The sequence below is a fragment of the Podarcis gaigeae genome (assembly GCF_964106915.1).
Source record: "Podarcis gaigeae genome assembly, chromosome: 13".
NCBI classification, from domain to species: domain Eukaryota; kingdom Metazoa; phylum Chordata; class Lepidosauria; order Squamata; family Lacertidae; genus Podarcis; species Podarcis gaigeae.
Genome location: NC_139689.1, coordinates 25,960,893 through 25,973,682, shown reverse-complemented (window position 1 = coordinate 25,973,682; position 12,790 = coordinate 25,960,893). Strand labels below are relative to the sequence as shown.

Genomic DNA, 12,790 nt, shown 5'->3' with positions numbered 1-12,790 from the left:
GGGCCAAGGCTGATGGTACTCCCACAGACAGCAGTCCCTGTGGGGGTCCACCTATTTCATATACGGTAAGTCTTAGGAAGGGACGCAGGTGGCGCTGTGGGTTAAAGCCTCAGCGCCTAGGACTTGCCGATCGAAAGGTCGGCGGTTCGAATCCCTGCGGCGGGGTGCGCTCCCGTTGCTCGGTCCCAGCGCCTGCCAACCTAGCAGTTCGAAAGCACCCCCGGGTGCAAGTAGATAAATAGGGACCGCTTAACAGCGTGAAGGTAAACGGCGTTTCCGTGTGCGGCTCTGGCTCGCCAGAGCAGCGATGTCACGCTGGCCACGTGACCCGGAAGTGTCTCCGGACAGCGCTGGCCCCTGGCCTCTTAAGTGAGATGGGCGCACAACCCCCGAGTCTGTCAAGACTGGCCCGTACGGGCAGGGGTACCTTTACCTTTACCTTAAGTCTTAGGAATCCATGCCTGGGTTGACCTACGCATCATTTCCAGTGGGTGGGCCGGAAGTATTCAATAAAGTTGTGGCCTGTTTCAATCCAAACCAGACTTAGTTGTCTTTTATTTATCTGGGGGTTGGGGGTTGTGGAGCATGATGCCTGGACCTGCAACTACTTTGGTGGTATTATTTTTATAGAAAACAGGCTATCTGGCTTATTCACTACTGGGGGAAGTTCCTGGTGCTGGAAATTAAAAGAAATTTGTGAGTTTGGGGGCTGTATGTGTATCATATGAACCAACTCCTAGGAGTCAAGCTCCCTTCAACCCCCCAATAAAACATTTGAAGGGTCTGGCTAGGTCCCCCCAAACTTGATGGGCATTGCCATCCAAATGGTGTTTGTGTGTGCTGTGTCTTGTCATCAGTTATGCAAGATAGGGCTTACCTGCCCCCCCGCCCCCATTTTATTGAAGTTGGCACCCCTGACATGTATATATCAAATTTGGTGACGTTCTACCAAATGGGGAACAATATCTTCAGTGGCATCAAAATTGACTTTTTTTTGACGTTGCATGCCCCAAATCATGTGAAGTCATACCCAACTCATGCTTTCTACCACAGGAGCACCATCTCCTAAGGACCAAGCCCTTTTGGCACCCCCCCTATTTTTAAAGGGGGCAGAGGAGGAAAAGCACAGAGCCAATGTGGCACAACTGGTTCCTTCTCCTCCTCCTGCTCCTAGAGAGGAAGAAACAGGAAAGCAGCCCCCGGGTGGTGTTGGTGGCAGCAGCAGCAGCAGCAGCAGCAGGAGTCATCATGGTCATTGAGGCTACACTGTCAATACACTGCCACTGTGTTTGGCTCCGTCCTGGCTACTCCCAACATCCTGACATCACACACTCTGTGACATCAGCCCCCCATTCCTCCTTGGAAATTGGCACCTTTGCTCCACCATCTTGATTCTAAATGGCACCAGGCATCCAAATATTGATGAAGGCCACAGGCCCCACCTCAGGAACTCTCATGCTGAGTTTGATGATAATATATTGAAAGATATTATCTAAGCTATTGAGAAAAAGAAAACCATTTTTCAAAATTTGTAGTACATTATGATAAGAAAATAAAATGTGCCACAAAAACTTTTCTAATGTTACATTGGCCATGTAGAACAGGTCAGACAATCAGAGACTTGTTATGGTGATATGGGGTGGGCTGGGGGGAGAATGTGAGCAAAGTATTGGGAGTAGGTCAGTCCCAGGAGCTGCATTCATTTCATTTGCTCTGATTGGGGAACACCAGGGATGAAATGATGCAATGTTCTGATGAATCGTCAGAGGGGTTGTTATCCTTATTGCAATAAAATATAATTTAACAAGGAACTTTAATGATAAATCGAAGAGAAAGGGGGGATTTGTGTGATGTCATTTCATAAACAAACTAAAATTTTAATTGTTCCTTTAGGGTCCAATATGGAGTTGCTTTGGGAATTGTTCTCTCTGTAGTCACCTATATATCATTCCACACATTCATATTGGCATGTTCTTGCCCACTGAGCGCATTGTAGCATTATCTGTGTTCTATGGTAACAGAACTAACCTAAGTAGTAAGAGAACAGAAGCATGGAAAAGCAGTACTTTGATGACATGTAAATATACTATCTTTTGGTCTTTTCATAAGAAGCAATCGTTTGTCTTAGTCCTTGCAGGACATCACTAAAATATATTGTGAGTTATAGAAATTTTACTATTTGGTGATATATCAAAATAATGTTTATGATAGCTGTTGTGCTTTCTAGCCATTCCATGCTGCTAGAATTCTTAATAATAAATGTGAGCTTAAAAAACAGCAGTGCCAAAATGCTTAAATTTTAATATGAGTGTTCCAATATAACAGTTAGCTTTAAAGGAAGTGAAATGAATGTTGTTAGAAAAGGGGGAGGAAAGCAACTGTCTATTGATATAAAACATTACTTTAACTACACTTGTTTTTCATAGTTGTTGATTCATATTATCATGGACATTCTTTTGCATTAACAGATCATGTGGCCAAGTTGCAGTAAGGAACAGGAGCTGTGTGACCACATTCATGATGATGGGCCTCTCTGAGCATCCAAAGCTGCAGATCTTCCTCTTCATTCTCTTCCTTTCCATTTATATAGTTGCCCTGATAGGAAATGCAGCAATAATTGCTGCCATCTTTTCTTATCCCAAACTTCACACACCCATGTATTTCTTCCTGTTCCATTTGGCTGTGGTGGATATAGTCTGCACTTCCACCATCATTCCCAAGATGCTGACAAACATAGCAACTTTTAGCAAGAGAATCTCCTATTCTGGCTGCATAGCCCAGCTCTATTCCTTCACATGGTGTTTGGGAGCTGAGATGGTGCTCTTCACTGTCATGGCTTATGATCGCTATGTAGCTATATGCCACCCCTTGCGTTATAGCATCATGATGAACAAGACAGTATGTGTAGCACTCTCCACAGTGGTGATCCTTATCGCCATTACAAACTCATGGGTTCACACTGGACTGATTATGCGGCTCACTTTCTGTGGCCCCAATGGTATCAATCACTTCTTCTGTGAGATTCCTCCACTTCTGGCTCTCTCCTGCAGCCCAGTAAGAATCAATGAAGTCTGGGTATTCACAGCAGACATATTTCTTGCTATGGGGGACTTCTTAATAACATGCTTATCTTACTGCTTCATTGTTAAGGCAATCTTAAATATCAGGACCTCTGAAGGGAAGAAGAAGGCTTTCTCCACTTGTTCATCACATCTCATTGTTGTGTCCTTATATTACTCGACTGTCATCTATACGTACATACGACCAGCCTCCAGCTACTCTTTTGAGCGAGACAAGGTGGTTGCTGCCCTATACACACTGGTTACACCAACTCTGAATCCTATAGTCTACACTTTAAGAAATAAGGATGTCAAAGCAGCTCTCAGAAAAGTATTCCTCAACTCATGAGTTAAGCAAGAACATTTTACTCTTTTTCTCCAGCAGAATTGCAGTATTATATTTAGAGCTCTGGTTCTTGACTTTGGGGTGGTTTATTTTGGGTATGTGTGTAGATGGGAAGAAATGTACATTTGATTATTTGTAGGTAAATGGGTGAAATGTCTCCACTCAAAAACAGTATATTGCAGGTGATGGGAAATAGTAGAATATATACAGTACAGAGCAATCCTAACTATAGAAAACTGGTGTAAGTTATCACACTTAGGCTGATGTAGATTATCACTATTCCAAATGTTGTTCAGGAGGAATTTTGCCAGCTATGTTCTGCCCAGCTGCTGGGTCATGCACCAAACTGAAAGCAGTTTGAAATAGGTATAAGTCTACCCTTATTCCATCCCACTCCTGCCACATCCCCAGGATACCCCTTCTGGTGGAAGTTCTGATGACTGAACCCTGGCTGAGACTGGTGAGGGACTTTTGTTTCCATAACCACGGCTCTGCCAGGAAAGCCCAAGATCAGCCAAATCCAAACTCTTTCATCCCAGTGGACCTTGGGTTTCTACTACACTGATAATAAACAATTTAAAATCTATAATTTCATTTGCACCTCTATAACAAAACAAGCTTTGTTAATGAATGGTTGGAAGAGCCAAAGGCAAAAGTGGGTGAAGAAATGAATGTATATATTGCCTTCATACAACAGGCTAGCATCTACACACATTCACAGACATTGTGTCCTCCATCAGACATGATAAGAGGACCATTCCAGCCAGAATGATCTTATTCTCATCTTGGGCTCTTTGGAATTTGGCCTATCATTTGGCCATCTTTCAAGAAAAACTTGATGAAACTGTGAGCCTTTCTTTTTGCATGTTACAAAAATGTTCACTCCTGTTACCTAACCCAATGGAAATGGCTCGTCTTCCCAAAGAGTATCAGATAAAGATGCTTTTCCATGCCCACATTCCAAGTAAGTTAACACTCCTATCTCAGCGACTGACATCTATGCTATCTTGGCCATGTCCACAGAATAGAAGATGACAGGATCTCCAAGGGCATGCTCTGCGGGGAGCTGATTTCAGGCACCAGGCCTGTTGGCAGACCAACTTTGTGTTCTTGAACTCTGATAACGCCTCTTGCTTGGATGGATGATAATGATGCAGAGGGGTGTGTGAGTATATATAGAAACAAGCCACACCAACCTTTGCATCTAGCCACGACAACCACTGGTCTGGAAAGAGACAAGGGGGGCTGAGAGGGCTCTGTAGGGAAGGCTTAATAATATTGGAGCTATTCCTTAAATGTCCTTGCCTGCCATGTTTCTAACAGGAGCAAGAATAGGGTCTCATATGCCAAAGTTATGGGACACCATGGAGTTTCCCTTCCTTTCCTAACCCATTCATTTCACTAATGATAAATTTTTTATTATAATAATTTATATTAATTTTTCATTAATAATCCAATATAAGCCACATTGATACAATACCAAATCATAAAATAATTTTAAAAAACCAATTATTCCATTCCAAATTAAACATTTTTGGGTGACCTCCTATGTTCTGGTCTTGTGGAGATACTGTTGTTGCTCCTTCTCCTGCTTCCATTCTTATTTAATCCGAATAATACCATTCCAATATTATTCCTTTATCTTTGCAGCCACTGACGTAATGACTTTCATTCGTATTTTTAACTGTTCCATCTCTGTTAATTTGCCAGATGGGGTTATATCTTCTAACTTTCTCTGTGTAATATATTTTAGTGTTTGTCTTTCCTTTCCTGTTGCAATCCATTATTTCTGGCATTCCCACCCATGCCACTCCAAGAACTTAATTCTTACTGCGCAATCCTCTCCACCATGTTTCTTTGGCCTCTAGCCTTGCTCTGGGCTGACTTAGTCCGTAAAAATTATAAAGTTTTTGTTGATTCCCTCTTGCATTCCATTACTAATTACAATCCATTGATAATTATATTTCATTAGAAATTATTTTTCTTTCTTCAGTGAAGGGTTGCCAAATCATAAAACTATGTAGTGCATGTATAAAGAAAAAACTAAGGCTTCCCTCCACCTGCCTTCCAATCCGGTTATGACGATAGTCCTCTCCAGATGAAGACCTTGGCAATCAGTGCCTGATTCATTTAGCAGGTTATCTTGTCTCCTTCTTCCAGAACGTGTCTGTTTTTTAAGTCTAAATTCATATCTATCTTAAAAAACAGAGGAACAATTGCTCATGGTGACTGTGTTGGAAAGTTACTGATACGTGCATCCCCTGTCCCACATCATAGAAACAAGAAGCAGGTATCGGATGATCTGCAAGTGAGAGCTCACCCCCCCCCTTGAGCTGGGGGGGGGGCTTGCAAGGATAATTACTCTCAAGTTAACCTTAATTATCTGCACACCCAGCATCCGCTATCATGGGAATTGCTGTTTGCCATGGCAGCTCCAGACTGGAAGTCCCATTCATTTCACTAATGTAATCTGCATTATTGTTAGCAAAGTTGAAAAATAATTATTGCAACCATAAATAGGATAAAGCTAAAGAATTCATGGTCCATTTTAAGGTATTTATTATTATTTATTATCCTATTTTTTATTATTATAAGGTTATATAAACATAGTGGTTTATGTATAGAATACAATAATTACAAGGTCAATTGTAATACAACATTATCATAAAGGCAGCATAAAACATCCAGAAGGACTACTATTACAATCAAAAAGATTCTTGGAAACTAAGAAGGACTTTGGTGTTGAAAGGACAGTCAATAGAGTAATAATGAAAATTCCTTGGGGAGAACTTTCAACAACTGAGACATCACCACTGTGAAGGATCTCTTTCTGGAAACAAAACATCTCACTTCATAGTGGCATAGTCACCCATAGAAGACCTCCATTGACAACACAATCCTGCACAAATGGGCCTACTCAAAAGTAAATTCAATTGAGTTCAATGGGCCTTATTCACTAGTAAATGTGTTCATGATTGCAACATGAAGTTCTTAATATATGGGCACATTAATATGGAAACAGGTGGTCCTTCACTTCCACGTTAGTGCCATCGCCTAATGGCGGATTCCCTCCGAGCTTCGGAGGGAATCGGCTCAACAGGGTTCGGGTCCTGCCACGCCGGCGACGCGGGGACCCTTAAAAACCACAGGCGCGGATGCCTGGGGACGTGGTGACTCGGTGGGCACCATTAATGCCCCCCCTGACCTGTGAAGGAGCCTTTTTAAAGGCTACGGAACGGGGGACGGGGAGAGGCGCAGTGCTGAGAGTACTCTGCTTATCCTGCTGAGCGAAGCCGCATGCCATGGACGGAGAGCGCTGACTTTTTCCCTTGAACATTTGGATTAAAAGCAACAACCTGTGAGTAATTAAGAAATTGGACTCTAAAAGGAATCTTTGTCTTGAAATTCGGTACGACCGGGGGAGGGGTAAAAAGGAAGTCCCCCCCACCTTGCAAACAATCTAAAGCAAGGACTTGAGAACTAAAGTTCAGAGAAACATCTTTGTCCCTTGTGGAGGAAACTTATTAATTTCACGATTGGACATTGTAACTAAATTTGCTGGAGGACAAGAGTTGGTTTTGAAAGTTAAAGTGTAACCCCCCGGGACCCGGGAGTGACCTGTGAGAAAGCCTGCTTAAAAGATACAGACTTTGACAGCTGTCAAATTAGCTGTCAAAGCTGAGGAATAAGAGGAAACGTGGTTTCTGGTGATACTGCCGGTTAGACTTTTTGTAAATTTTGATACAAATTGTGGGAAATAAAGGAAAATAAGCTACATTGGACTTTTGGATTGGAACTAGAAAGATACTAAGTTAATAAAATCCCCCTAGAGGGGAGCAGTGGAACACTGTAAGAAATGGCTGTAAGTGGAAAAATACTGACTGAGCTGAACAGGACATTTTATCTCCTGGGAGAGCTCCAGGAAGTACAGGGAGAGATCCAGGATCAAGGTAATATTTTGACTACTAGGGCGACAACATTAAAAGAAGCAGTAAATAAATTTGCTGGAACAGTAAGAGATTTGACACAAGTCTTTGTCATGGAATCAAAAGTCCCTGAAGCTGGAACAGAAGTGGCTGCAGCTGGGCAAAAGAATTTTGATAATCTGGAGAAAGTGGAAACAGTGGAAAAAGAGATACATGAAGATTTGGTGGAAAATGAAGGTGAAGCCATAATGCTGTGGAAGATTAAGGCAGACCAGAGGCCTGCATGTTCAAGCGAGATCAAGATGGAAGTTAGAGCTTTTGGGACATATAGATTTAAAAAGGTTAAGGAACAAAAGTTGAGCTCCACTTTTAAACTTAGAGGCCTGTTTGGAAGAAAAATGGATATTATTGGGACAGATCTTCCTCGAGATTTGGAGCTGAATATAAAGAATGGTTTGTTAAAAAGCAATAAAAATATATATTTATTTTTTTAAAAAAAGAATATAAAGAATGGTCAAAAAATCCGGCAGAGCGAAATGGAAAGAGCTTTAAGAGCCTCGGAAGTTTGGGATCCAGGATGAGAAATGATGGACTGATGGACATTGGTTTGGGGATCATACCGGGAAAAGGAAGGTGGGACCTGGGAATCCAAAGGGTATTAAAATATAGTTTTGTTAAGTTCTTTTTTCTTTTTATAATTTTTGTGTTTTTAGGGAATGTGGGGATATTGTGGAAGGGAAATTTGGGTCGATTTTAGGAAAAAGGTTTAAGATTAAGTTAAAATGGGGTTTGTTAAAGTAGTTAGAAATAAGGTTCTTAAAATTAATTGAGAAATGGAAGAAAGAAGAAAAGGAAAATATATAATTTTAAATAAATGAAATTTTAAGTTAAGGTTAAGAAATATGGTAAGAACTTGTTGAGCAGATATTATAAATTGGAATGCAAGAAGGGGAGGGGGGAGGAGGTCTGAGAAATAAGGTGAAAGGAGCTAAGGTTTTTTAAATATCATATGTTTTTTGTTTGTATCTTTTATATTGTCTTTTTTCTTTTTCGTCTGTCATTGTGTTTTCTTGTTGTGTTTAAAATTTGTGGAAACTTCAATAAAAAGTTATTTTTAAAAAAAGGAAACAGGTGGTCCTTCAAATATTATGATTGATCGGGAAATGTTCAGATTTTATACACATATTATTGGGTGTTTATTCTCTTTTATGAAAAACAGACAGACAGAAATCTTATTGCAAATTAGAGAGATGAAAATTGATTCAGAATTAATCAGCATGGCTTTATTATAGTTTAAATGACCACAGAAAAGTAATTCCTATAAATACAACTAATTCTATACCCACATGACAATTTTTTGAATTGTCTGCTATATGCGACTCTTTAATAATAATAATAATAATAATAATAATAATAATAATTATAATTATACAGCAGGAGGTATCACTTTTTTGTACCCCATCAGTTTCTTGATGGCGTCTTTCACTTCTTTGGTTTTCAGACTGTAAATGATGGGGTTCAGCATGGGGGTTGAAATGCTATATTGGGTGGAAAAGAGTTCATCTAGTAGTACAGACGAGGCTGAATTCGGCCTTAAATACCTAAAGCAGGCAGTGCCATAAAATAAAATGACAACAATGAGATGGGAACTGCAGGTGGAGAATGTTTTTCTTTTAGCTTCTGCTGAATTAAGCTTCAGAACCATAGAGACTATGTAGGTATATGACACCAGCATGACACAGATTGATGAAAGCACTACTGCACTACTTGTAATTAAGAATGTTATCGCATTCACAAAGGTTTCTGTGCATGATAAGGCCAAGAGAGATGGGAGTTCACAGCTGAAATGCCTGATAGTGTTTGGACCACAGAACACCAGCTTCAGAACAGGAAATGTATTAATCAGTGCATGTACAAAACCAATTGCCCATGCACCTCCCACCAGCAGCTTACAGAACGGTATGTTCATAGTTTCAACATAATGAAGTGGCTTGCATATGGCAGCATATCGGTCATAAGCCATTGCTGTAAGAAGGAAGATTTCAGTGCATCCTGTCTGGATGATGAAAAACATTTGCATGATGCAGGCACTGTAAGAAATTCTTTGGCTATGGAAGAAATTCAGGAGAACCTTAGGCACCGTGACTGAAGAGTAGCAAATATCCAGAAAAGACAGTTGACTTAGGAAGAGGTACATAGGGCTCTGTAGATTACTGTCTTTCTTTATTACCATCATGATGATCGTGTTCCCTACCAAAGTTATTGCATACATGAGTAAAAACACCAGGAAGAGGCAAATACGGACTGGAAAACTGTAAGAAAATCCCACAAGAAGAAAATATGTCACAGTAGTTTGATTTTCCATTTCCTTTCCAACAAAAATGTAATCTGTGAAAAACAAACAAACATCTGATTGCAGCAAAGTTGTTCTGTTGTTCCTGAATAGTAGACTAAAGCATCTGAAATATTGAAGAGATGGGAACCATAATTCTAAAAACTTATATCAATTAAGAGCTGGATTCAGTCTATGTTGAGCAGCTTTAACCTCCACTAAGAAGTCAATGTCCATGCTCAATTTTTCTGCATCATTGAAACCAACCAACCAATCAATAAATCTTTATTGCACTCATAGACCAGACAGCAAGATTAACCAACAGCCATTGTAGCCCAAACCAGTTCATGTTTCCTTGAAATGAAGTCCAGCTGGTCTCAGTGGGACATAATTCCATGCAAGCTATGCATGACATTTCAGCCTTTTACTTGCCTGTAATCAATGTTAGAAAGCTTATTAAAATGAGGTTTCTTATATAATAAATAACATATTTTAAATAAATAGTATCAAAATTTCCTCAATATGCTGAGAGCATCATTTCATATTCAAACCCATAATATGGATCTTTGGTTAAATCCTAACTGGTCTAATAACAAAAGCAGCTGCTATCATCAAGATCACACAGTTGGGAAGTTGCTGTCTTTCAACATTTCTCAACCTTATTCACCAGTTTCTAAAAGTCTGCTGGGACAGACTTCTCTGTTTGTCTTCCATAAGGACTGAAGATTAATAAAAAAATGAATTGATTTAGTAAATCAGTGGCTCACAAGCCTTTTTTCTTAAGGACAGTTTGGTACAATTTAACGTCCAGGGTTGCCACCTTTTCCCTGGAAGACTTTCTGTTCCTTTAAGAGTTGAATGCCAATAATAAAATCAGCAGGCAATCACATTGCATCTCATTTCTGCTTCTGAAGGTTCCCATTTGCAGCAGTTTGCTCACTCTAAATATACAGAAATCATCATATGGAAATATTTAGTGTGTGCGTGAGTCAGCCTTTAGAAGTGCTCCTTCAAATGCTACTTTCTTACACAGAATGAAGTGAAATGCAAGGAAATTAATGGCAACTGAAATTTAGACCATCACCACAGTAGGGCTACTCTTCTTCCTAACAAATACTGCAATTTAAAATATAATAGAGAGAGAGATGTAAAGGGAATAAATATCATGTTACTGTTAAGAGTGGATTAGAACATTGGTCTTCATTCTTTTCAAACCTGGAACCGATATTTAACCCACATGTGCATTTGCAGGACCACTTCTTACTTTTTTAGCCTTATGTTTGTAATTTGGTTGCACTGATGATGAAAACTACTGTATTTTTTGCTCTATAAGATGCACTTTTTCCCTCCTAAAAAGTAAGGGGAAATGTGTGTGCGTCTTATGGAGCGAATGCAGGCTGCACAGCTAAGCCAGAAGCCAGAACAGGGAAAGGGAGTGCTGTGCAGCACTCCATCTTGCTGTTCTAGCTTCTGGCTTAGCTGCACAAAGCCTCTGCAGGGCAGTGGGATGAAGGCACCCGGCTGCCCTGCAGAAGCTTTGCGGCTATCCCAGAAGCCAGAACAGCGAGATGGAGCGCTGCGCAGATCCCTCTTGCTGTTCTGGCTTTTCGGATTCAGATTTTTTTTTCTTGTTTTCCTCCCCCCAAAACTAGGTGCATCTTATCGTCTGGTGCGTCCTACAGAGAGAAAAATATGGTACCTTGTAATTGCTCCCTTCCTACGTTCTAATTTATGTCTAGTGAGTGAGAAATTTCAAATGCTGTTTTTTTTTCTTTCCTTCCTGCTCATTCTCACATAAGGAAGGATTTCTGCCTTAAAACACAATTCCTTCCAGTAGCACCTTAAAGACCAACTAAGTCAGTTCTTGGTATGAGCTTTCGTGTGCATGCACGAATTTTTTTGTTTGTTTGTTTTGACTATGGCTGACCAACACGGCTACCTATCTGTAATTAAAACACAATGAAATCATATGTAAACATATCTCTTCTTTTCATTTCTTATTTTTTCTTTTAAAAAGGCCTAAGAAAAACCAATCTGATCAGCAAAAACAGAGGGAAAGAGAAATCAAGAAACATGCAAGAAGCTTCTGGAGGACATTGCCTTGGACCAGAGAATCAAACTTTTGTATATAATTACCTGACTGAAAAGGCGGGAATGAATTGGAAAAAGTACCTTTTATGTGTCAGTAAAAATGGTTCCCCTGCTCACTAAGACCAAGTGGAGTGTTTGCCATGATGTTATTATACTTGCCATACCAAACCCTGGAGGATATATTTTTCACTGTGGAATGTAGCAACTTATATAGAAATACTCATCCCAAGAGGATAATTAAATTCATCAGTAGTGCATTCCTGCAAATGCCTGTGAGTTTTGTTGTGTTTTGTTTTAGTGGGAGAAGCTTTTCTGCCATGGTGGCAAATATAGATAAACGGTGGTTCCAAATTGTGGCAATTAGGGTTCTTGTGCCTCTGAATATGTATGAGTATGTAATTGCTCAATTGGTGTGCCTTCACCCAATTTGGCCTGGTGATTCCAAACTGTGGGAACTTGAATGCCTCTAAATATATTGTTGCCATATTTTTGTTTATCTGTAACAGAGTGAAGGATGTAGGCTTCATCTAAGTTTATTTCGTTCAAGATGGCCAATGAAACATTCCAAACTGCAACAATTTGGATGCCTCTGGAGATATCGTTGCCGAATTTGACATGACAGTTCATGAGATAAAGGACCAGATTTTGGCATACTGTATACAGTGGTACCTCGGTCTATGATCTTTATTCATTCCGGAAGTCCATGCTTAAACCAAAGCATTCTTAAACTGAGGTGTGCTTTCCCTGCTGAGGCCTCCCACCACGGGTGCCCTTCCACCATTCAACTTCCGTTCGGCTTCCGAGGCAAAGTTCACTAGCCGGAACACCTACCTCTGCTTTTGCAGAGTTTGTTGCCCGAATAGTTCGTTAACAGGACTGTTTGTAGACTGAGGTACCACTGTATTTTGATACTGCAGTTATTCATGTACACAAGAACACTGATTGCACACTTGTTTAATATAATGTGTGAGCACCCCTAGTGCAACTGTATGAAATTTAGTTAAGGCAAACGTAAATGAGAGTTTACATTTCATCC

General features: G+C 40.2%; 2 protein-coding genes across 2 annotated transcripts; one reads left to right on the top strand and one right to left on the bottom strand.

The window, feature by feature from the left end:
• Positions 1-2,051: 2,051 nt before the first annotated feature.
• OR13G1 (olfactory receptor family 13 subfamily G member 1) lies at positions 2,052-3,408 on the top strand (the record flags this gene model as incomplete). The annotated part of the gene is made up of 2 exons (XM_083710655.1): positions 2,052-2,077; positions 2,469-3,408. 2 exons carry the CDS (start codon positions 2,052-2,054, stop codon positions 3,406-3,408), a joined length of 966 nt encoding a protein of 321 aa, XP_083566781.1.
• A 5,349-nt stretch (positions 3,409-8,757) lies between these two features.
• On the bottom strand, positions 8,758-9,696 carry LOC310830819 (olfactory receptor 5BS1-like; the record flags this gene model as incomplete). The annotated part of the gene is made up of 1 exon (XM_083710654.1): positions 8,758-9,696. The coding sequence occupies one exon, from the start codon at positions 9,694-9,696 to the stop codon at positions 8,758-8,760; it is 939 nt and encodes a 312-aa protein (XP_083566780.1).
• Between the last annotated feature and the right edge of the window lie 3,094 nt (positions 9,697-12,790).